Source organism: Hakea prostrata, chromosome 4 (genome assembly GCF_041222555.1).
Source record: "Hakea prostrata isolate BN-2017 chromosome 4, UWA_Hpros_2, whole genome shotgun sequence".
In the NCBI taxonomy this organism is placed as follows: Eukaryota; Viridiplantae; Streptophyta; class Magnoliopsida; order Proteales; family Proteaceae; genus Hakea; species Hakea prostrata.
In genome coordinates this window covers 43,808,563-43,834,161 of record NC_142603.1, presented here as the reverse complement: position 1 = coordinate 43,834,161, position 25,599 = coordinate 43,808,563, and the positions used below count along the sequence as shown (strand labels likewise).

Sequence of the window (25,599 nt, the reverse complement as noted above, 5' to 3'; positions counted from 1 at the left end):
AAAGTGTAAGGTTGATTAATAATTTCAAAAATATAATAAATAAGTTAATGATTAAATTACAGTACATAGGAAGAATAACAGTTATTATCTTTTTTTTCTTCTTCTTTTTCTTGTTCAAACTGCATGCAATGGTTCAAGTCTAATAAAAGTATTTTCACTCCCAATAAAACCCAAACTTTTTGGAAAACTTAGATGGACATGGACCCATCTATGAGAGAAAATAAACACCAATATACCATTTAACTAGAGGATGAACCAGGGGTAAAAGAATTTGTACAAGTAGAGTTCAAAGAGACCAATTTTTTAGAGCCTTAATCCCGTTAATTTTTACTCAGAGATTATATCCAAGGCATTACCATACCATCAAACCTTTATAGTAGAGATATCTCTCAGCTTTTCTTTAGCTCCCCCTTTGGCCATCCGTATGACTTACCTGCAATTTAGTTATGTAAGTCTCAAAGATACCAACATCTATTTAGTGCAATTGGTGAACAAACATGCTATCAAAACTCATGCTCACCAAGAGTTCCAAGTTCGCATGTTTTTAAACGAGTTTACATTATGTCCCTTCACTACACATGTAAGAGAGGGGTCTCCTCTAAATATGGACAAGAGCGAACCCCTTCCAATGTGTCACAACAGAAGGTCAGGATACCGTTATCTTAATGATGATGCGTTCTTCATGAAGAAGCTTGCAAGAGGCCGTCCCTGATGGCCTCCACATCCATTCAGGACGCAGTGGCAACAATGAAGTTGTCACCTAGGTCTCAATTCTCAAATGAGGCAGTCACGTCCACCTACCGAATAAGTCTATGAGCTATCAGTGAGCACAAGTGTATCTGCTGGCACGGTTGAGAAGGCAAAGGCTGTAGACAAAACAGGGGCTTCTACCATCAATGAGGGCTTTGAAGGTACAATAAGAGAACACTCCCGTTTCTAAATTTAGAATGGGTTGGGTAAGTTCAAAATTGCTCTGTTTCTAAGTCCTCTAAATCGGTCAGCAGGAGTAAAAAAGAACAAATTTATTCCAGGGAGCTGCTGCAGAATACTTGGAAAGGATAAAGAAGAACCCATAATGTGACATTTCTATCTTTTCTATCTAAAATTTTGAGATTGCATTTCTCATTTCAGCAAAATATTGTACCTTATCCTTTCACAGTTTATTCCATTTAGAGATCCACATGGAAACAAAACTGTTCAGAAATCATGGAGTTACAACTTGCAACAAAAGAATACAAATGATACAACAAAGAAGTGCAGATATGCACCCTCTCATCAGATATTGACTTCCGCTTCATTAAAGCCGTCTCTCATTCAGAAAATTTATGTGCACAAGTCATCCATTAAAGGACCATTAATTTATTAAAGCCAGAATTAGAGGTCCATACACAGGTAAGAAAGGATAGGTCCTGCTCGTCGTCTGGTCCTTTCGGAGACCTTCCACTTCTCTACCAGGACCTTCTTAATGTTGACACAGCTAGAAACCACCGTGGCTACTCCAGCTGAAGTTATAAATGGGCAATAAACCATGTGGCATGACTCAATCCTAGTGCATTTCTTAACAAGATATGCTAAACCGACATCAGTAATTTGCCGACAGTGAGATAATACGATGTCCTTCAGTAAAGGGCAGCCTTCACCTAGCTCTGAGAGCGCCATATCCCCCAAATTCTGTATAGAATGCAAAATAGATAAGATTGCAGTTTGAAGATGTAGACATGTCATCCAAGCGCATGGCAGGTCAAGAATACTTTTTAGTCATAATATGCGCTCAAGTGCACTAACTTGTATAATATAAAATCCCCAAAATTCTGTACAAAATGTAGAACAGATGAGATTGCAGTTTCAAGATGTAGACATGTTATCCAAGCGCATGGCAGTTCAAGAATACTTTTTGGTCATACTATGCAGTCAAGTGCACTAACTTGTATAATATAAAATCCTTACAAATTACCAATTAAATCTAACAAACTATGAAAATACTATTAATTGATAAGAACCTCACCCCTTCTAGCATCTGAAATTGGTGGTAATTAGAGGGAATTGCATGCAAGTGCACTAGTTTGCTGTTAACAGGAGCATTCCCTTAGCTGGGAAGCAAATTATGAGTGGTTGCAGAAAGTGGAAGCTTGAGCATGGCCCAGGTGCTATGATGATGGGGCTTGTGGACGATTCCTGTGCCATGGGCATTGGTGGATATGTACTTGGGGCCTTGTGCTCGTGGGCAAGGGAGGCAGCATTCCCAAGGTGGGTGCATGGCACAGTGGGGTATTAACAGGAAGCGATTTTTTTCAGGACATTATAAACATCCATAATATGATTTTTCGAGGAGGCTCATGACTACGAGAAAAGTGCCAAAAATATAAAAGCTACCCTGAGGAGGGATGGCGTGGCTAACCCTACTTGTCCATATGCATGGCATTGTATCAAACCACAAGCAAGGCTTTCTAGACAAGTGGATGCCATAAGCAATGCTATGTGAAGGTTGGCCCAGCTATGCAAGCATATCAACACTAGCATTCCATGAGAGAACACCAGGGGCAGGCACCCTCTGGTGGGTGTCCCCTCTTGTAGGTTTGGGTACGGACCAGCACCATGGATAACAAACAACACTGCGAAGGTGTTATGCCAAGCAAGCCAGGTTTTAAGGCTATGCTGCTACAAGCAGAAACTATACAACAGTGCAACTAGGGTGTAAATCAGTCAGTCATAGTAGGACTCAGTCAGGCCAAACGAGTCTTAGCCAATTAAAAACCTGCACCATAACTGCCATTTAGCTAATCGGACTTGGCTTGAAAGGGGCTATAATCGGCCATAGGCCTGTTAACTTACCCTATATGCCATTTAAATGGGCTCTAAACAGTGCAACCCTAAAATTGCCCTCTAAAGTGGGCAGAAAGGGAGATCACTTTTTTTTCCCCTCGTTTGCTTTACATTTACATAAACAATGTTGTGCTATTGACATTATTACTATTCTATCTGAACACACTGCATTTGTCATCGTAAGTTAGTGAGTGAGCAACAAGGTGTTGAAAATTCCAGTGTATAACAGTAAACTTGAGGCACAATCAAAACTTTCATTCTGAGTGTTTTTTTTCCCCAAAAAAAAAAAAAAAAAGGGGTTCATGCATTATGTGTAGAAAGTCAAAAATTGCCTCCATACCAAAATTCAAATTAAAAGATATTTTATTTAGGCCTCGAAACTACATCTTAAAATGGCCACAAAGATAACCCTAGTTAGACCCATCGCTTCCCATATCTCAGTTTCTGGCTCATTGACACCAGCCATGAAACCAAGATCTTGAACCTCAGCTCTATCTAGACTATTATTATCATTTGTGAAGTTTATTTTTTTTCTAATTGTTATTACTAGCTAGGAAGTTGAACTCACCAGAAATTCTAGTTTCTAAAACATCTCCCCCAACCTCACCCCAAACGAAAAACAGATGAGAGTTGTGAAGCAGAAGAACACTTCTCTCCTCCCCCTCTTCCCCATTAACCTCTATCTCATCTTTCCCCATCAACCTCTATTCCATCTTTCGCCATCACCTCTATTTCCCCTCTTCCTCCATCGACCTCTATTCTCCTCTGATCAAACTTCCTCTCTTTCCCTTTCTGTAGACTGCATATCTGTTTCTCCCTGATACTGATCTGCCTTTCTCCCAAGGGGAGCAGCCAGGTTGCCTGCAATCTTTATTTGCTTCTTATTTGTTAGTCTGCTGTAACAATGCTGGAAGCAGACGTGAGCCATTCATGCAGTCAGTAACAGCATATTGGTAGTTAATCTATTTATCTGTCCCTTGCATTCTTGCATACCAAATTACAAGGTTCTGTGGGCCCCTTAGCAGATTGGAATCCAATGTTATGTACCATAGAACTATTGAATACTTGGATACAAGCCTGCATTACAGTGTCTACATATCATGATTACCCCATCTTGCCTGTGCAACTTTCCACTTTTTGAGCAGAACTTTTTCATGTTGACAAAGCTAGAAAACTCCATATTAAATTATAAAAGTTATGAATCATGACTATTCAAGCTGTGCCATTCTTAACAAAATATGCCAAACAAACAGGTTGTTTCCCGATAATTTCATAGTATTCAATGCTTGAGTAAAAGGCATCCCTGGACAACAATCTCCTCCAAATTCTGTTGGGAGGCGGTATAGATGAAATGTAACCTAAAGTTCAAATGCAAGACAATTCAAAAATGCCTTGTCTCATTTTACATGCTAATGCCCAGGGTTCTTACGTTTTATGCATAAACTTGAATGCAAACAAAACATCCATGACTTCAATTTGAGATTAACACAATGCCGCAGAGAATGACAATGCATGCAAACAAAGATTATACCTGAAGAACGCTCACATCAAGGTAAACAAGCTCAGGGCATCCTCGTGCAATGGCTATTAATCCAGCATCACCAATTTGGTGACACCCACTAACATTCAAATATCGCAATGAACAGCCCTGACCAATAGCAATAAGAGCTGCATCCCCAACCCTGGTATTAAATAGTGAAGAAGGTTAGATTCAGGTTCAGTATGTAAAAAAACTAACCAACAAACACAAACAATAGCTACAGTACTTTTATTTGGTGGTTTCACTACTTATAGATAGGAAACTATCTCTGAACAGTTGAAGCTTTTTGGGACCAGGAATAAACACTTTATGCAATCAATAAACCAAAATACAGCCTGTCTCAAGTTTTTGCTTGGGATCTGGATCTGTTCTCAAATGAAGGACCCCAATAACTGAGCAACTTCGTGAACTGGCATTCAAAAAGCGATTTATCATAAAGCAACAAAAAATATTACTAAACATGAACATAAAAAATAAGAGTTACTCTAGTACTCTGGACATGTATGTAGGATAGGGAGATGCAACAGAAATATGCTAACCATCTGCAGGTTTCCCAGTGGAGGGGATTATATCCTGCACTGCTGTCACAATTTTCCAAAAAATTACCACTCAGCATTATCCCAACTAAATGGAGTTGGCTAGATTAATCCTTGCCCTCCAATCAGCTCCATTCAAGGTCATACATGATACAAGGTCCAAGCTATTATGCCTTCCCCTATAGCCATTTTAGGTCTCCCTAAGCTCTTTTAGTTCCTCCACTCCAGATCAAATCGCTCCTCCATAGTCCATACTATGTATCCAAAGGCCTCCATTCAACAAGTCTATGCCACCTCAAATGATTCTTGCAGTACAATATGTATCAGAGCTACTCACAGATCAGCTGTAATGTGATCAATCCCTACTTTCTCCTTTATAACTTTGGCACTAATCTATCAGAACATCCTCACCTCAGCAAAAAATTAGGAAAAATTAAGGCAAGTAAAAAATACGAAGTGCTTTTGTTCCTGCACTGGTTAAAATATCAAGTTTGAAAAATAATAACATAAAATCCTATAAAGGAAGCTACAGCAAAAAGCAATGATAATTCCTGCTTTGGAATTTTTTTTTTTTTTTTTTTTGGGGGGGGGGGGGGGGAGAGAGAGAGAGACCGGCCTAAAAAGGAAAAGCAATGACCTGGAGACTTGGAATATTACCTATCACAGAACCGAAGGCTAAGATCTGTAAGAAATTTACAGTTTTCCCCCACTGCAATGATACCCTTATCTCCAATCTGTTACAAAAATAAAATATAAATTCTATTAATCAGGCAGGAGACCAGAAAGTTCTAAAACAAAAAATTAGTCTCTTCCAACAATAAGAGAAATACATCAATAATTTTGGGAGAAGCTCTTGGTTTTCAAATATAAAATTTGCATTAGGATAACCACTCTTTGAAAGTTAAAATAACCGAAAGATCAATTCTCAAAGACCATGCCTTTCCAGTATGCAACATTCAGTCAAGATTTTAACTTTTAAAACCCAGAATCGGACATGGGATCAGCCGAATACTTGAAAATAGTATCAGGAACAAGAAGCAACCATTTCGACAAATCTTCTAATTTTTATTTTATTTTATTATTATTTTTTTTTTTTTGTTTAAGTTCTTGATTAAAGTCCTTACAATCTACATATAAGAGGTGTGTTCATGTCATCTTTACAAGGAAAATTGTCAAAAAATAAGATCCAAATGCATGCATGTTCAAAACCAAGACATGGAGAGAAGGTTTAGAGGGCAAAGGAGAAGTTTGATCCATGAAGTTCCAGGGCAACAGCTAGGTGACAAGGATTTTGTTGTTTAGGCATTTTACCACACTGGAACCCCTATTATTAGAAACTACTTAAGACATAAAAATCAATACAAATTAACATCAAAGGTTCAACCAAAACAAAAGCAAATATTTCACCTCATAACATCGACGAATATGAAGTTTCTTCAAGTTCCGGCAGCCTTGAGCTATACTGCATATGGCATCATCTCCTATATTTGAACAATCCACCAAGTTAAGAGCTTGTAAGAATTTGCACCCTCTACCAACTTCAAAAAGAGCACTATTACCAATCCTTTGGCAGTATAACAAAGCTAGCTCAGACAGGCCTCTGCAACACATGTCAAGAACTCTGAATTAGTTTCTCCGAAAAAGAATATAAGATAATACCCCTCCCCCGAGCCCAAAAGAAATCAAATCCTTCAATGGCATGCCCTCTTAAGCCTTAACAGATGAATGATGTAAAGAAGGAGATCAAGAATGAGCATGTATATGTTTCTGTTCAGTGTCATCCTTGATAGAAAAGGCCATAAGTGGCACACAATATCCTTAACAAAAGAAAGAAGAAGATTATTGAGAAGACTTCTACACTAAAGTTCAGTAACCTGAATATGTAGCTTTTCTAAGTAAAACTCAAAAGGGGTCTCCAAGGGACAGGCTTCTGATGCTGACCTTGAAAGGAGCATCAATCAGCTCAAATGCAATCGTAGAAAATGAAAGTCGTATTTGTATAAGAAATTAATCTTTTCCAAAGGCAGATAAGTTAGAAATCCAACAAATTAAAAGCACAACAGAACTTCTCGATCCTTTCCTTTTGGGGTAAGAGATCTGGCTCTAAAGCTCTCTCTAGAATGTGGGAACATGAAACTGAACCTGACACAGATGACAAGCTTTTGGCAAGAAGTATGAGAAATGAGCTCACAAAACCAGGACTTGTTCACTTCCTCAACTGGTGAACACCTGTTGGTCCAAAGAGCCAACCAACCATGGGTTGGGCCAGCATAATAAGACTGAAGTTGCTGGGTCTCTGAAGCCCAGAATCAAGGAGGCAGAATAGTTTTTTGTTTCCTTAGATGTTCAAATCTTTATCCTAAGGGCAGTCTTGTCTTTTGAGAATCAATAATTAAGCGGCTGCTAGACAGAATGAAGGACCTACTTAAGGAAGTTGAACCACACAATTAAAGGATCTGCAAATAAATGATGCAGATCCACAACCAATTTGTGCTTCTAATTGAAATAAAGCTATGGTTCGGCCATTTAGAGGTTGCGCCCATAGTCCCATGGTTTTACTTGCTAATGAACCTTCATTATGGGCCTAAACAAAGGGGTAAAGGTGGTACACGGAATTCATCCTAATTAATTATCTCATTTTATTTTGGTTATCTTAGAAGTCATGTACAACCAGAACAACAAGCCTTTCCCAACTAAATGGGGTTAGCCACATGGATACCAAAAAGTCACATGGCTTAATTAGCAGGTTTAGAGACTTCAATTTGGTTAATTTTTGCTTCTTACCTCCTTAAACTTAGGAGTTTAAGTATGTGACTTCAATTTGTTTTAAGTATTGCTTCTTACCTCCTGAAACTTAGGAGTTAAAGTATGTCAGAGTTGCTCTAATCCAGTTAACCAAGTCACGGGATTCTAATTCTGATTTTTATTACATTTTCAATTCCTAATTCACCTAAGACTTTTACATTGTAAGCCTTATTAGCCCTATTTATACATAGTGAAGGAATAAAAATCAGACACGAGAAGTGAATTTTTGTACTGAGAAAACTTGGCTCTGGCCTCCTCTGTGGAAGATTGTTTGATGATGTTTGAAGTCCAGTTAACTAATAGTGGTTGCTGTTCAAAGTATGGGAGGATCATAGGTGCTAGGTATTTAAAGTCTAGCTCCTCCTTTGACCATGGAATCAATCTTCTACAATGGTATGCCCTATAAGTACAGGTTGAGAGCTTGTACTAGGTAAGAGGATCTGACCTGAGTTAATTTTGTTTTTGGGAATCTTCCTTTACAAAAACCCACCCAAAGCCTTAGGATTCATCCAAATCAACCCGCAGCCCCTTACATGATAACAACCCGTGCTACATTCAACCACCTTGCTGACCCATCTAACCATCATAAACCCCAATTTTCTGATGCTTCATAACATGCAAACATCTTTAAAAAGAACCTACACAAGGAGATTCTGGCAGAGATTATGCCCAGTGCAGTCAAACCATTTGATCTTCACCCCTTTGGACCATATCATCCCCAATCCAAATACCTGATAAAACCATCTGAGTCTGGTTGCAATCCAACCAGCCAAAAACCCTACATCTAGACTTCACCCGTTTCTCTCTAAAAGACCCAAATTTCAGATCTATCATTCGGAGCCATCATTTTTTTCTTCTTTTCTACCCCTCTTCCCCCCCCCCCCTTTTTTTTTGGATGAGAGTTTCTAGCCCCCAGTTTTGCCTATTCGTGGATAGGACAACCCCTTTTCCACTAATCAAGGTTTGCTCCCAAACCTAACCCCAAATTCGATCTACAAACCATGGAAACCCTAATTCCAAATTCAGCATTGCCTAACCATAATTTTTTTAATTTGAGTTTGGAATTGATTGGATCTTGGAAAAACTGGCTCGTAGTTGACCTACCATCAATCTAGGACCATATAAGACCATGCCAACATAGATGACACTCTCAAAGCTTACTCTCAAAGCTTACTCTGAATCAGGGGAACTCCCAAGTCAGCTCTATTATGAATTATGATCATTAGTAATTTTCACCTTACCTAGTTTTGCTACACATAACTCCGCCAGTGTTTTGCTGCCGGTCCCAAGCCCGGGTGAAGGAGGAGGGTTGGTGCGTCAGGTCGGCAGCCGACACCGGAAAAAATCTAGCCAAACATTTTTCATGGATTCCACCTTATATGATAAAAGGTATGCTAGGGCGTCCCCTGTAAGCGACACGTCGCATTGGCGCCCGGATGCGGTGATAAGTAGGCATGGGTTCCCACACTGTGGACGAGTGCAAGTAAAGAAGCTAGTCCATAAACGTAGGATTAAATTGAAATCTTGGAACATAGGATCTTTAACTGATAAGAGCTTAGAATTGATAGATGTTATGAGGAGAAGAAGGATTAATGTAGCTTGCATTCAAGAGACTAGATGGAAGAGTAAAAAAGCCAAAGAGTTGGATGACTTTAAACTTAGGTATCTTGGGGAAAAACAAATAAAAATGAAGTGGGTATAATAGTGGATAAAGATTTAAAAAATGATGTGGTGGATGTTAAAAGAGTGGGTGATAGGATTATTGCTATCAAGCTTGTAATGGAGAAAGAATTCGTAAATATAATTTGTGCATATGCACCTCAAGCAGAATTAGATGAAAGTCTAAAGCTAGAATTTTGGGGAAAAAATGGATGGATTAATGCAAGGAATTCATCAAGGAGAAAAGATTATCATAGGAGGTGATTTAAATGGACAGATTGGAAAAGATCAAAGAGGATATGAGAGTATACATGAAGGATATGGTTTTGGAGAAAGAAATGAGAAGGGGATTTCAATTTTAGATTTTGTTACTGCTTTTGATCTATCTATTATAAATACTTACTACAAAAAGAGAGATGAGCATTTAATTACCTTCAAAAGTTGACAGCATAGAAGCCAAATAGATTTCTTCCTTACAAGAAGGACTGATAGATTGTTGTGCAAGGATTGCAAGGTGATACCGAGGGAAAGCTTAACTACACAACATAGACTTGTGGTTTTGGATTTGTACTTAGTCCCAAGAACACATAAAAAGTCCAAGGTAAACTATCCCAGAATAAGATGGTGGAATTTGAAAGGAGAGTGCTCGAAATCCTTCGTTAATAAAGTAGTCAAACAAGGAAAATGGGATTTTAAAGGGGAAACCAATGCAATGTGGAATGAGATGGCTATGTGTATTAAGAAAGTGGCTAAAGATGTCCTAGGTGAATCAAAAGGAAAGCTCCATTCTTATAGAGAGACGTGGTGGTGGGATAGTGAGGTTCAAGCTGCCATTAGGAATAAAAAAGCTAGTTTTAAGACATGGCAAAGAACTAAGGATGTTGAAGATCTTCAAAAGTATAGGTTGGATAGAAATGAAGCTAAGAAAATTGCGGGAAAAGCAAGGGAAAAAAAGTATGAAGAGTTATACAATAAGTTGGGCATGAAGGAAAGGGAAAAATCTATTTATAAGATAGCTAAGAAGAGGGATATGAAGAGTAGAGATATTGACCATGTTAAATGTATTAAAAATGGAGATGGTAAAGTATTAGTTTGTGAGGAGGACATTAAGAAAAGATGGGAAACCTATTTCTCTAGTTTACTAAATGAGCATTCTTCAAGCACTTAAGATTCGGACGATTACACCTTTCACCAAGGCACCAATGCCCGAACTTATATACGTAGAATTTCGATGTCCGAAGTAAAAGAAGTTTTAAGGAGGATGAAACTCGGCAAGACACAAGATCCTGATGAAATCCCAATTGAAATATCGAAGAGCTTAGGAACCCATGGACTAGTTTGGTTGACTAAGTTGTTTAATAAGATTATGAGCACGGGAAAATGCCAGATGAATGGAGGAGAAGCGCCGTGGTTCCAATTTACAAAAATAAAGGAGATATTCAAAGTTGTAATAACTATAGGGGCATTAAATTGATGAGCCATACTATGAAATTATGGGAGAGAATAATTGAAACCCATTTGAGACAATTAACTACAGTTACGGAGAACCAATTTGGGTTTATGCCGGGAATATCTACAATAGAGGCTATTTACCTAATTAGGAGACTTGTGGAAAGGTATAGAGAATGTAGGAAAGACCTTCATTTGGTTTTTATTGACCTAGAAAAAGCTTATCATAGAGTCCCTAGAGCATTAGTTTGGCAAGTACTAGAGAAAAGAAGTGTTGCAATTAAATATGTAGATATAGTTAAGGATATGTATGATGGTTCAGTGACTAGTGTTAGAACAGTGGGGGGACAAAGTAATGAATTCCCAATAACAGTTGGGCTACATCAACGGTCAACTTTAAGCCCATATCTATTTGCACTGGTAATGGATGAATTAACCAAATACATTCAAGATGAGGTCCCCTAGTGTATGTTTTTTGCGGAGGAAGATGATGAGGTGGTGATACTTGACGATAAAGAGATTCCTCAAAGTGATTGTTTTAGGTACCTACGTTCAATCATAAGTAAAACAGGTGATTTAGAGGATGAGGTTTCCCAAAGAATTAAAATAGGGTGGATGAAGTGGAAAAGTGCGTCCGGGGTCTTATGCGATTGGCGTATTCCAATAAAGCTTAAAGGAAAATTTTATAGGACCGTTGTTCGACCAACTATGATGTACAGTGCAGAGTGTTGGGCTGTTAAAAAGAATCATATAGATAAACTCAGTGTAGCAGAAATGAGAATGCTAAAATGGATGAGTGACAAAACTAGGATGGATAAGATAAGAAATAATCATATTAGAGTTGGTCTAGGAGTTGGTCCCATAAGTGATAAGCTTCGAAAAAGTCGTTTGAGGTGGCACGGCCACGTTCAACGGAGACCTATAAATGCCCTTGTACGGAGAAGTGATATAATCCAGATTGAAGGAACTAGAAGAGCTAGGAGTAGACCTAAGATAACCTTAGGAGAAGTGGTGAGAAAGGATATGTATAGCTTAGACCTTGTATCTAGCATGGCCTCGAACAGAACTAATTGGAGAGCAAGAATCCATGTAGCCGACCCCATTTAGTTGGGACAAGGCTTATTGTTGTTGTTGTTGTTGTTGTTCTAGTTTTGCCACACATCCATCACAATATTCCAATCTCCACAACACTTAGCTTATCTATATGGCGCATCTCAACTTTCCAGTATTCTACACCATACATCAAAGCCAATTGATGACAGCGTAATAAAATTCCCCTTCAAGCCTCAAAAGAATACTGATCATACAGCACTTCACACAAATCTCTTGCCTTCGTCCATTCCATTTTAGTTCTTCAGCAACATCATCCTCTATATCAGCTTCTTTATGCATAAAAAGCCCAAATTACCTATGATAGTTACTCTGTGGGATCTCTTTCTCAGTAATATTCACTGTTCACTATCTCATTAACCAGTCCAGCAAAGCTAGAACTAAACACTCAAGTCTTTTTTCCAGATCATCTTAAGACCCTTTACTTTCAAAGTAGATATTCCTGACTCTAATTTGGCATTAAAATCCCCAGATCTATTTCATCCACCAGAACTATATGAACAGAAAAAAGAATACACCAGGGAATTTCAGTGTATCTCTATGATAAGTGTGAACCAATAAGGGCTTAAGGCTGAAGCTTGGTGCAACCCAATTGCAACTGGGAATTCACTACCCTGACTCCCCACAGTTCTTATGCTCGTCACTGTACCATCATAGATATTTTTCAAAGTGCAGTAGTACTAATTATGAAAACACAGGATACACCACCAGTCCCTGGTCTGCAAATAAGCTATTAAAACAAAGTTAAGCAGTCAAGATTCAAGAACATGGATCATGACAATAGGAAAACAATATCAATGCAACCATCATCCAGGGCATTAGGGCAGATAAGAAATACAAGCTTGATGGTTACTAACATTTACAGAACGAATGAAGCTCTTTGATTTTCTTTCTTTATTTTTTTAAACATCCCACCTTCAATATCTGCCTCGCCAAGGTCATATGTGCCTGAAAGAAAATCTAAAGCCTCTCTCTTGTGCCAGCTCCGCGTCTTCAGGCATGTCAAAGCATTTAAAGGCAACAAATCTGATATATCTTCTGAGAAGTAAATTAATTTGCTACTTGTGTGGTGGTGGACGAGCATTATGACCACCATTTAATGTGTTGATCCTCTACTTTGGACTTTTTATTTCAATTTTTGTATCTTGAGTGCATTTTAATATTACAGGATTACATATATGGAATAATTCTAAAGTTTTTTTAAGCTTTTATGTTTAAGCAAGAAACCTTTAGGTCTGGACCAAAAACTAAAATCAAAACGAACCATGTCTCAGTTTGGTTAGTTTATTGGTTTCATGTTTAGGTTTAGACATGGTTCTCTGAACCAAAGAGGGTTCATCTACATCAATTGACAGCGATAGAAGTTAGTCCTTTTATTTGTTATCATTATTAGGTTGTTTACCAAGGGCAGGATATACCCTGTCTTATTTCAACCATTTTTAAGAGTCAAGTTGCAGAAAATTCTTCAAACAGAGCATGAGAATGGAGAATGTTTGATAGGACCACCATATCTCCCCCCAATGATCTATTCCCTATCCTATACTCCCTCCCCAGAATTCTGAACTTTCTGGTTCTCTTCGATGCGACTTTTCTTTTCTGCTTCCCTCCCTATTCTTCCAGTTTGCAGCTGTGTCACAGACAGAATTTCTCTCCTCCTTTCCGCCTGCCTGCAGTACTCTTAAGATTTTCTTCTGCGTTAAGTTTGCTGATAATAAGACACAATCCGAATTTCTGCTGAGCCTATACTTTCTACCTGGGAACCCCCATCCACAAGACTGCAACTGAGGATCATATACTTTGGCTTCTCAGCCTGCAAAATGCAGATGCAGCTGATGGGATAACTATAAAGTTGCTTTCAGAAGGAACCTTGAAGATGAACAACTACTAGAAGTGTCATCTGAATCTCAATATATACAATAAAATAGTTCAACAACAACAAAAGACAATGTATAGAATACTCTTAACGAATTCTGCTTACTAACAAGATTTAGTTGGGATCATCGTTAACAAGGTGACGCGATAGTAAGCTCCTTCCTCGCTTCAGGCACCTTTCCACCTTGTTGATTTTAGGTTTTTTCGGCCTACCAAACACCATGGTCGCCTTCCCACCAAGATCACTAAGGTTTGGAAAAGGCTGCTTGTTGTTGTGTGTTTACTAACAAGAACAAAATATAAATGATGGAAAAAGTTGAGCATACCAACGATCTGCCCAAGATGTCTCTCTTCACACTCCCTATGAGAAGACACCCCTGCCAAGCCCATCTAGTGCTCCCTGTTGATGTATTCCACTGGCTTGCGGAAAGTAAACCACATGCCCAACCCTCCCCGGTAAATGACATAGCTGTTTTTTAATGAAGTTCTCAACCAAATCCTGGTTGTTGACACAAAAATCAGCCTACCAACAAAAAATAAATAAGGAATTCAAAATCTCTGTATACGTGAAGCTGCATTTTTCACTTAAAACATTCTTAACTAGTATGCAGTAATGAGAAAAGCAAAACCACCAGGTTCAAAAGAGATGTTCTGAGCAAAATGATGAATTATCCTTAGCCCTGTAACCTGGTTCCAATGAAAATGCCTCCACCATGTTATAGAATAATATAAGATTTAACAACAGAGATACAAACGCACGGGCAAGATCTTCCAATAGCCTCCAGTCCAGCTGTTCCAATATTGTGGCAACCATTAACTTCAAGTTGGGCAAGTTCACCGCAGCCAGTAGCAATTGCTTCCAGGCTCTTGTCACTCAAGAAATAGCAATCACTTAGAGTAAGACTTTTTAGCTTCTTACACACATTCCCGATAGCACAAAGACTCCTAGAATGTACACAAAGGAAAAAAGTATATAAGCACATTATAGAAACACAGTAAAAGCAAAAGTAGCCGCATGAAATGACTAACTGAAAGTATGTCATTTTTGATACACATAAATCAACCACTCTATCATCATAGCTAGATGTCTTATTATGTGAGAGACAAGATGCATAAAACAATAATTGGCTTCTCATGCTTTTGATCTTTATTGTGTTCTGTTCTTCTTTTTTCTCTTCTTTCCTTGGCATCCAACATAGCCTAAAAGCCATAGCATCAACTGTGAATAATGGGCAACTTGGAAAAAGTGCATACTTAATGTCGTAAACCTTTATACTTTAGTTTTACAAGCTATCAGCAACATTGTGACCAATATTGATGGATGGGAATGCTTGAAATTGAACCTTGAACAGTGAAATTAATATCGACCTAGTTGAAGGGAAACTTTAATTGGAACCTGCCAGTCTTCACACCATCAAGGAATCAATTGGATCAAACACCAATCTCGGAGTTTTAGTAACACACTACTACTAAGCTCTCACATCGAGGAGGAAAGCAGAAGCAGCGGCTGCACAAGCAAATTTTCAAAAATCAGAGATCTCTCTCCCTCTCTCTCCCCTCTAATGATTTCCTTCATTTACAATATGTCCTATGGGCCTTACTCCCATGTAGAGTGGGAGTTGACTTCTAGGCTGGTCTGAAACAGATCACTCCATCAAATCATGGAGGGAGGAAACTAACCTAAGATAAAAGAAAAAAGAAAAGAAAACCTTCCAGCTAATGGAATATTACCATGACTTAAAACTGGAGCAAGATACTAAAATTGAACCACTGGTTCAAGTCACCAATCTGGTTCAATGAGACACTTGAAATAATAGTACTACAACTACTTCCTCTTCTTCTAGCTGATGAACGTCTAAAGATCTTTATCACCCTACATATTCAATGTGGAAAAAAGGGAAAGACATTTTAAGAGTCTAATGTGGAACATAAAAAGACTAAAATTTAAAATTAAAAAAATTGGTTCAGAATTCCACTAGAAGTTGATTTTATATGTGGCTTGTCCAGAGGACCTCTATCAGGTTGGTTTTCTTTTGCATCTTTGCACCCTCCAACCCTTCTTGTTAATCCCAAATCTAGTAAGAACTACATCCTGGTCCATTGACCTATAATATTTTGATGTTGTCAGACCTATCAATGTAAGTTTTCTTTCCCTTGTTGGTTTCCTCCCCACTTGAGGGCTAGGGTTAGGTTGAGCTTAGGGTTTGAATGTTGGATTTCGTCAGGTAGATGATGGGAAGGGTAACAGTGAAAGGCAAGGTTTTAATGCTGAATTTGGAATTGCAGAAATTAGGGTTTTGGAAAAAAGTGACTCGAAGGGATTTTATAGTTGGAATTACGGCTTGGACGATGTATCAGTTGCCACTGGACTTGGTCCACAGGTTCAATGAAAGTATGGTGAGGGTTGGTTCACTGGATTAAAAGTAATCTGGGTTTTATGGAATTAGAGTGTTACAGATGAATTTGGAAGTTTTATATCTCTGATTGCAAGAATTGGACCTCACACACAATTCTGACTAGTCGCACTTGGGTGATCAAATTCTGGTTAATTGGTCCCCAGTTAGTTCTAGTCAACCAAGATCCACAACATATGGCTAAAACTTTACAGATGGACCAAGGACATTAGGATCTACCTATGCTCTTAATCTGAGTACTCTAAGAACTCACATGTGGCAATTATCATCACAGGCCACTGGACTGCTTCAGAATCAGCATAAAGCCTTTGTGCTACTGCCTCCCCCAACAAAATTAACCAAAAGTATCAAGTTTACAAATTACAGTAAAGATGCTCCACATAAAACCTATGTCTGCCAGCCATGTTCCTACCCTCCCAGACCACCCCCTGAAAATACTCCAAACCATTTCAAATGAAGTAAAAGTTCTTTTTCCATCTGCCCCATCTCCGCCCACAAAGACTACTCCACTCCCCCTATTGCTTTTCTATCCATATATGTTAGTGGACACAAATTTTTTTAATTTCTTCTTCTGCCAAAGGACACCATGATACAACATAAAATTGGTCTGGTATCACCCTGAATCTTACATACTCTTCACTCCTGTTAGTGTGTGAGCATGTGCACGTAAACTCTAAAAGACATGAGGGCAGGTAATGGGTGCAAGGCACATAGGTATCTAATACCAACAAGAAGAAAAGGTTACAAGGCTATTGTCAATATAATCAGCCCACAGGTCAAGGTGTTTTGAGAAGATTGACTGAAACTGTGGAGTTCATATGGTGTACCAAATGCTTAAAGCTTTCCAACACCCCCACCCCACCCAAAAAAGGGGAAAAAAAAGAAAAAGGATTTAACTTGCAGTTATAGCATCTTTAAATAAATTATTGGCTTTTAAAGCTTTCCATGACTTCAGATGGTTAAAAGGGAAGAGGGAAAAAAGTATGCTCATTCCCATAGATACAATATTCATACCAAAAAGCTACCATTTCATTTTTCAAGTGATTCCTATATGTACACCACTCCAGAAATGAACCAAGAAAAGCAACTAACCTGTCAGTAAACCTTTGGAAACTGTATAGCGCCAACATTTCCAATGAAGAACAAAAGGTACCCACAGCTAGCAAAGCCTCATCTGTTACATTAATACATTGAAGCTTCAAAACGTTCAAGGTTGGGCATCCTCGAGCTACAGCAAGCACACCTTGGTTCTTGATGAACTCAGAATCCAATGACAACGTCTGAAGAAGGTTACAGTGAGATCCCACGGCTTCTAATGATATATCAGTTATTTTTGCACAAGCCGCTATGCCAAGGGATTTTAGTGATTTGCCACAACCATGTACTAAATCAACCAACCCCGTGTCAGTCAAGCCTTCACAGAAGCGCAGATTCAAATCCTCGAGTTGCTTACAGCATTCCCCCACAGCAGCTAGACCTTGATCTCCAACATAGCAGCCCTAAATGCCCAAATGAAAACTGGCAGTTAAGTATCTGCGAGAGACTCTAGAGTTGAAAGAAAAACGCACACACACATGCAAAAATAATAATAAATTGAATTAAATGAACAAAATGAAAAAGGAAGGCCATGTATAGCTGAAATTATAGGGTCACTCAACTCTTCCTGGCAGTCACAGCAGAAGGAGAACATTAAATAGGCAGTATTGCTTTCAGAAATCAAAAAGATTTCTAAAAAAAATACCTGCAAATCCAAAGTTTTCAAGGATCTACACTTCTCAGCAACAGATTTCAACCCCACACTTGTCACATTAGAACACCAGACTAAGCTCAACTTTTCAAGTCTGACAAAGCCTTCTGCAAGAGCAACAAGACCAGCATCTGACAAGCTGAAAGACTCTAATTCACGTTCTCCAGATTGATTGTCCTCAGATGCATGAAGATGTTCCATAGATGACCTTGCACTTTTACTATGACGCCTTTTTTTCTGCACGAGGAACAAAGTGCCATTTTTCTACGATTTAACAGTATGGAAATATGGTAGCATACAGCTCAGCTATTTGTCCAAGCAAAAGGATGCTGAGAAATATGTTCAATGATAAATAAAAAAAAATTGCAGGGGGGAAAAAGTATAAAAGAATGAACCATGGTCATGCTATTCCTAGAGGGTCTAGGAGAACTGATAAAAATAGCTGGCGGCACCATCATGAAAATATACAAACAAATGAGATTATTCTAGTGAAAACATGCCTTGAGTAGGGTTTTCCTTTGCAATAACAACTTCAAAGGACACACGTTATACAAAGAACTTAAGTTTTGGGGTACAGGCTGAGTTCTTTTTCTTTATGTCAAGTTAGGCTGGACTAGGAATTTTATGAGTCCAGCCTTGTTTTAAGCTGCTTTTCAGGTATCTTAAGTACATTATTACTTAGTTGAGACTACCTCCATATCAAGCTATTGGCTGGAGGAGTCTACTTTCAGTTAGAGTCTGTTTTTCAGCCTTTCAATTAAATTTGTAAAAAGCGACAACCCTACAAACGAATTTGAGTAATAAATTTGGCTTCTGTGGCATTGGTATTTCAGTACGCTCCTGTGCTAATTCTTGATTTTATCTTTTCTTTCTTTCTTCTTCATCTTATTTTGCTTTATATTTCAGTTCAAAATGTTGAGGCCACCCAAAAATCTAACCAATTTCTAAAATACTCGTCTAGTTCAACTTCATCAAATCCGTAATTTAAAGATCAAATTCCTGTTCTCAAAAGTCTGTTTTCAAATACCTGCTTGAAACTTTAATCAGTATTTCATTGAATTCTGGTTTGACGCCAGAACTCGCTCATGTCATCTGCTATATTTCTTGGTTTGCAAATTTCTAGCAACAGTAGGATATCTCAATATATTCAAATCAATCAATCAGACTTATGTCAAACTTAATGAGTTACTCTACTTACCTAGTAGAATAATTGATCTGAATATCTGCCCATCTGATTTATCTTAGCTGCATTGACAAATTCTCACTAAAATTTAGCTTGTCCTTTATCCAGCAAACTTAATTTCTCTAGTTTGAGAATGGCACTATATTATACCAATTGGGGAGCAGTTAACTCACAAAGTGATTGGTTTTTCTGTTCACCATAACACGGTAGTTTAGGAAGATAACCTTCTAGCATATGGCAACAGGGAAGAGAAGATAAGAATCAAGGATATTAGGCATGATAAGGATGATTTTTCATCCTTTCCCTAATTGTCTTTAATTTGAATTCTTTCCATATCATTTCATCCTCTCATTTGAATTCTTTCCATTCATCACTCATCTCATTTGAATTCCTTCCATTCATCATTCTTTACATTTGAATTCTTTCCATACCATGTCATCCTTCCATTTCATCAATATCCTAATTTGGCTTTGGCTTGATTAGGTTTCTCTATTAAATCATTTCCATACAAACATTTCCATGTATTATATTTACATACAAACATTTCCATGTATTGTATTTCTATGTTTTATATCTTTCTTTTATTGTTCATAGTTACCTAACAGCATGGGATGTATGCTGCCTATATATTTGAGGTTCTCTCATATGAAATCATTCAACTATTTTTCCCATTGAGATTGTTTCTTAATATGGTATCAGCTTAACATACAATTCTACATCTTCATCAGCCACGTCTTCTTCTTCCTCTTCTTCAATGGCTACCAATACTACGTCTTCAATGGATTCCTCTCATACGGTTCACTCTTTTGCTACAACTGTGATCCCTTCAGCTGTTGCACCATCTTTCACCACAGATCAGTACCATAAACTTCTATCTCTGTTGGAATCTGGTAACATTCTACCATTGGCAAATGTTGTATGTAAAGTATCTTCTCTATGGGTTATTGATACGGGTGCCAGTCTTCATATGGTTTCCGACTTATCTTTTTTTTCATTTGGATAGTCTTGTACCCCACACCCAATCTATTTGCCTTCCAAATGGTGGTTTTGCTCCCATTACACATATTGGGAATTGCAGCCCCATACCCACTTTACCTCTCACGAACGTATTACATGTTCCTTCCTTTGGTTTTAATTTATTATCTGTTACCCAACTTACCCAACTTACCCAACAACTTCATTGTTTCATAACTTTCTATCCTGATCATTGTGTGATACAGGACCTACGCACGAAGGAGAGGATTGGGCTAGGCAAGACATACAATGGACTTTATTATTTGGAGTTGGATTATCCCGTCGCTGTTGTTGTTTTACCCGCCAAAGACCTTTGGCATTCTCGTTTAGGCCATCCATCTTTAAAGGTTTCTAGTTATATTGCACATTTCGATCCTAATATTTCTTTTCCTAAAGATTGTGTTTGCTCCATTTGTCCTTTAGCTAAGCAAACTCGACTTCCTTTTCCATCTAGTACAATTTCTACCACCTCTTGCTTTGAATTGATACATTGTGACATATGGGGACCTTACTTCGATCCCTCAATTTGTGGTGCAAAATATTTTTTAACTATTATGGAAGATTTTTCATGCTACACTTGGGTGTTTTTGTTAAATCATAAATCTGATGCTTGGTCCCGATTAAGGGAATTTTTTGCTATGATTAAAACCCAATTTGGATACCAAATTAAACAACTCCGAACTGATAATGGTTGTGAGTTTTTTAATCACCATTCAAATGCCTTTTTTACAACCCATGGTATTATTCATCAACATAGTTGCGTTGATACACCCCAACAAAATGGGGTTGTTGAATGCAAACACCACCATCTTCTTAATGTGGCCCGTGCTTTATCTTTTCAAGCAAGTCTACCTCATAAGTTTTGGGGTCCTTGTGTTTTGACAGCCGCTTACCTAATTAATCTTTTACCCACCCCGCTGTTACATGGTAAGTCACCACTTCAAGTTTTATTTGGCAAGATCCCTTCATATTCTCATCTTCGAACTTTTGAATGCCTTTGTTATGGTCATAACCATTCATCCCTTCGTTATAAATTTGATCCCCGAGCATCTCCAGGTGTTTTTATTGGGTATTCATATGCACAAAAAGGGTATACGATTTATGATTTACAAACACATAAGGTTTACATTAGTCGTGATGTCACATTTGTTAAAGATTCTTTTCCTTTTTCAAAATCGTCATCCCCATTATTGCTTGTTTTACCCATTGCAGCTTTCGATATGGATAGTTTACCCATCTTGTTAGACCCACCCTCTCCCCAACCGGTTGAAGAACCTCCTTCACCCACCCTCCCATCCACTACCATCTCTCGGCTATCTCGGGTTCATCAACCGCCACCCCATCTTCAAAACTATCATTGTTACGCCATGGATGCCCAAGCTCCTCCTTCATGCACAGGTACTCTCACTCCTGAAAATTATTTTGTTATCCTATCATAGATTATCATCACCCCATTTCAGGTATCCCAAGGCCCTCAATGCTATAACTAAACCTACAAGCTTTGCTAAGGCTATTATTTCACCTGATTGGAAGGAGGCAATGGACAATGAAATTGCAGCTCTTGACCTTAACAAGACTTGGTCTCTTGTACCTTTAACCCCAAACAAGAAATCAATAAGTTGTAAATGGGTTTACAAAATTCAACGGCATTCAGATGAGTCAATTGAGCATTATAAAGCAAGTTTGGTGGCAAAGGGTTATACTCAAATTGAGGGGGTTGATTTCCATAAGACATTTGCCCAGTTGCTAAGTTGGTTACTATCAGAACACTTCTTGCCATTGCTGCCATCAAATGATGGTTCTTGCATCAATTGGAAGCGAACAACGCCTTTCTCCATGGCGATCTTGATGAAGAGGTATATATGACACTTCCACCTGGTTATTATCGAAGGGGGAGAAATTGGTTTGTCGCTTGCACAAATCATTATATGGGCTTAAGCAGGCATCCCATAATTGGTTTTCCAAGCTTTCTGGTGCCCTTATTGATCTTGGATATACATAATCTAAGGCAGATTACTCTCTATTTTCTCTACTTACAGAGTCTTCATCTACCTTTGTACTTGTTTATGTCGATGACATTTTAATTGCTGGGTCTGACACAACTTTGATTTCCAACTTAAAATCACTTCTTCAGCAACGTTTCCGAATTAAAGATCTTGGATTGCTTAAATATTTGCTTGGTCTTGAGGTGGCACATTCTAAGAAAGGTATTTTCATCAACCAACGAAAATACACATTGGACATCTTAACTGATGTTGGTTTCACAGGTGCTAATCCGACTCAATTTCCAATGGAACAACACCTCAAGTTAACTACTTCTGATGGTGAGCCCTTACCTGATCCAACACCATACCGTCGGTTATTAGGAAGACTTATTTATCTCACAATTACTCGTCCAGATATTGTTCACACTGTGAATGTTCTTAGTCAATTCATGCATAAGCCTCGTAAACCTCATATGGATGCTGCTAATCGTTTACTTCGTTACCTCCATGGCACTCCAGGACAAGGGATTCTTTTGTCTACTGATAGTAAGTTATCTCTTCGTGCTTATTGTGACTCGGGCAAGTTGCCCTATGACTCGAAGATCTACCACTGGATATTGTGTATTTTTTGGTTCTAGCCCTTTATCTTTGAAATCTAAAAAACAAGCTACTGTGTCCCGCTCATCTGCTGAATATCGTGCTATGGCTGTCACTACTTGTGAATTCATGTGGTTAGTTACATTGCTAAAAGATCTTGGCGTCATGGTCCTTCAACCAATACCTTTATTTTGTGACAATCAAACTATTTTACATATTACTAAGAACCCCATTTTTTACGAGCGCACCAAGCACATTGAGATTGATTGTCATCTGGTTCGTGATTGGTTTCATGGTTTTATTGTTCATAGTTACCTAACAGCATGGGATGTATGCTGCCTATATATTTGAGGTTCTCTCATATGAAATCATTCAACTATTTTTCCCATTGAGATTGTTTCTTAATAGAGGACGACCATTAAGAGAGGAGATACCCTTTTCCCCACAGAAACTCTTCACTTCTTTATCATGTAAAAATATATGTTTCCTAACCTGAAACCAGTATAAGGCCACTCCTCCCCCTGACATGGTTGTGAGGTTGAGATTAAGAAACTATGCTAACCAATAACAGTACGTCGTAGTTGAAAACTACGCAAACATTAACCACTGCACCACCGGCAATTCCAAAAGGATATGAGGGGACTTACAGTAGTCGGCGACGGTCCGGGAAAACCGTACCCAAACTGAAATGGAGACGAAACCGGCAATCTCTCATCGATGTAGACATTCCTGATGTTTACGAATCGCTGAACAAGAAGCTTCACGAACGCATCTGGATTACTGGACGCTCCGATCCGAACAGTGCGACGGCTAAATCTTTCGATACTTAGCCATCTTTTGCAGACAAGGGAACAGGCGTCACAGCTCCATTTCAGACCGTCCAGGTGCCGGAAGATCTCCAACAGCAATTCATCGGGAAGAACGGTGTTAATCAGATCATGACCTCTCATTACAGAGAGATTAACAAAATTAACAAAGAACAAATATTTATTCTGAGAATTCTGAAAATAAATTACAGTATAGCGATTAGCGAGTGACTATAGAACACCTCTACAGGCAATTGTCAGGAAAAAACGTTGAAGGAACAAAACGTATGAAGAAGGCAATACGAATCTATTTTATAGGGTACAAAGGTTATTCGGTGCCGGAGCGCTATCTTTTAGTGTGTTTCATTTCTTTCCCGGTAATAATCTAACAATTTAACGTAAGATATTATTTTTTGTTTGAGTGTTTTTTTTAGGGGTGTCAACCGTTCTAGTTGGGCTAGTTTCAGGCTAGGCCTAATGGTTTGGGCTGAAAAATACTCAGTCCAAACACGGTCCATTAAAAAAATAATGGTTTGGCAGGTGCAGTTGGGCTTGGGCTGACTATTCATTTGGGCTAACGGTTTAGAATTAGACTTACTAACGGTTTGGGTTTGGGTTTATTAGCGGTATGATTTGAGTACTTTATTGCTGTGTGAAATTTATTAAGTGCATGTGAACATATATAAGCATTAAGTCCTCTCTAAGTCTCTTGTGTTAGGTGTTCAAAACCAAAAAAAAAAAAAATTCTACAAAGAAATAAAAATTATAAAACTAATATACAAAAGAAAGCTAGCATCTTGATGAATTTTAGTGGGTTGTCTCTGCTTATTCTCCTCACCCTTCTTGACACTTGTAAAAATGGATCAAAATAACGGTTTGGGCCGGTGCAGTTGGGCTTGGGCTGACTATCCGTTTGGGCTAACGATTTAGAATTGGGCTTACTAACGATTTTGAGTTCGGGTTTACTAGCGGTATGTTTTGAATACTTTATTGTTGTGTGGAATTTATCAAGTACATGTGAACACATATAAGCATTAAGTCCTCTCTAAGTCTGTTGGGTGTTCAAAGACAAAAACTTTTTTTTTCTACAAAGAAATAAAAATTATAGAACTAATATACAAAAGAAAGTTGGCATCTTGATGAATTTTAGTGGGTTGTCTCTACTTATTCTCCTCCCCCTTCTTGACACTTGTAAAAATGGATCAAAATAAAGCGTTAAAAGATTTTCAAATGATAATATACTTGCTAAATATTTACTAAGTCCATCTTCCAAATGGCGAAGGCTTTCACAGACTTGTTGTTTGCATATTCCAAAGCAAAACAATTAATGAAAACAAATGGATACTGGGGGGTTTTCTTGTCTTTTACATTTAAATTTATTTTATTTTATTTATTTACAACATGTTTAACGGGCTGGTTTCGGGCAAAAGGTTTGGGCTAGCGGGGCACACAAGGGCTGGCCCGGCCAAGCCCAAATCAGTGCAGGCTAAAGTTGTTTAGCCCAAACACAACCCATTAAGCTTCGGTTCGGACCGGTTCGGTCTAGTTTTAACGGTTCAAGTTAGGTTTTGACACCCTTAGTTTTTTTCCTGGTGCCCCTTAAGTAGAGGCTAAATTATTGACTGCTCCTAATATGCAAAATATTCCACGGCGTGCCCCTAAGCATATCTCAATATTCCACGTTACTCCTTTTGATGGTCAAGCCTTTTGACCATCAAGTGAGGGTTGGAAAAGTCGAATATACCCACTTGTGTGCGTAAAGACCGAAATAGCACTATGTAGGTTATTTGCTTTAGAGTTTTTGTTCCTTAGGAGAAAGATTCACCCATCATCTTCCTTCAGCCGAAAACCCACCACAGCCCCACCCCAGCCGACGACGACCACATGCCCTCTTCTCTCTCTCCAAGCTACCCCTCTTGAGTGTCAAGCGTTTTGATTGTCAAGTGAGGATTGGAAAAGTCGAATATACCCTCCTGTGTGCGTAAAGACCAAAATAGCACTATGTAGGTTTTTTTCTCAAGAGTTTTTGCTCTTGAGGAGGAAGATTCACCCATCATCT

General features: G+C 38.4%; 1 protein-coding gene across 3 annotated transcripts; it reads right to left on the bottom strand.

The window, feature by feature from the left end:
* Window positions 1-765: 765 nt before the first annotated feature.
* Window positions 766-23,885, bottom strand: LOC149019007 (F-box/RNI-like superfamily protein). 3 transcript variants are annotated; one of them, XM_089153097.1, is made up of 10 exons: window positions 23,413-23,885; window positions 20,586-20,589; window positions 20,362-20,437; window positions 17,950-18,116; window positions 17,301-17,707; window positions 14,554-14,739; window positions 6,307-6,499; window positions 5,557-5,633; window positions 4,355-4,505; window positions 766-1,671 (listed from the first exon to the last, which is right to left on the bottom strand). In XM_089153097.1, the coding sequence occupies exons 1-10, from the start codon at window positions 23,682-23,684 to the stop codon at window positions 1,375-1,377; spliced, it is 1,830 nt and encodes a 609-aa protein (XP_089009223.1). In that variant the 5' UTR covers window positions 23,685-23,885; the 3' UTR covers window positions 766-1,374. The 3 variants fall into 3 exon arrangements, with proteins under 3 accessions (XP_089009223.1, XP_089009222.1, XP_089009221.1); XM_089153096.1 differs by lacking the exons at window positions 20,362-20,437; window positions 20,586-20,589 and having other exon boundaries at window positions 6,307-6,380; window positions 6,459-6,499; window positions 17,950-18,192; window positions 23,382-23,883; XM_089153095.1 differs by lacking the exons at window positions 20,362-20,437; window positions 20,586-20,589 and having other exon boundaries at window positions 17,950-18,192; window positions 23,382-23,883.
* Window positions 23,886-25,599: the final 1,714 nt, after the last annotated feature.

Bases quoted from the DNA above. Each gene is read 5' to 3' on its own strand.
- LOC149019007 (XM_089153095.1), bottom strand. From the start codon at position 23,684: ATGAGAGGTCATGATCTGATTAACACCGTTCTTCCCGATGAATTGCTG. The intron at 17,708-17,949 runs GTATTTTTTTTA...TTGGGCATTTAG, and splicing joins TGAAAACTTTGGATTTGCAG to GGCTGCTATGTTGGAGATCA. The intron at 14,740-17,300 runs GTTAGTTGCTTT...TGTACATTCTAG, and splicing joins TTCCAAAGGTTTACTGACAG to GAGTCTTTGTGCTATCGGGA.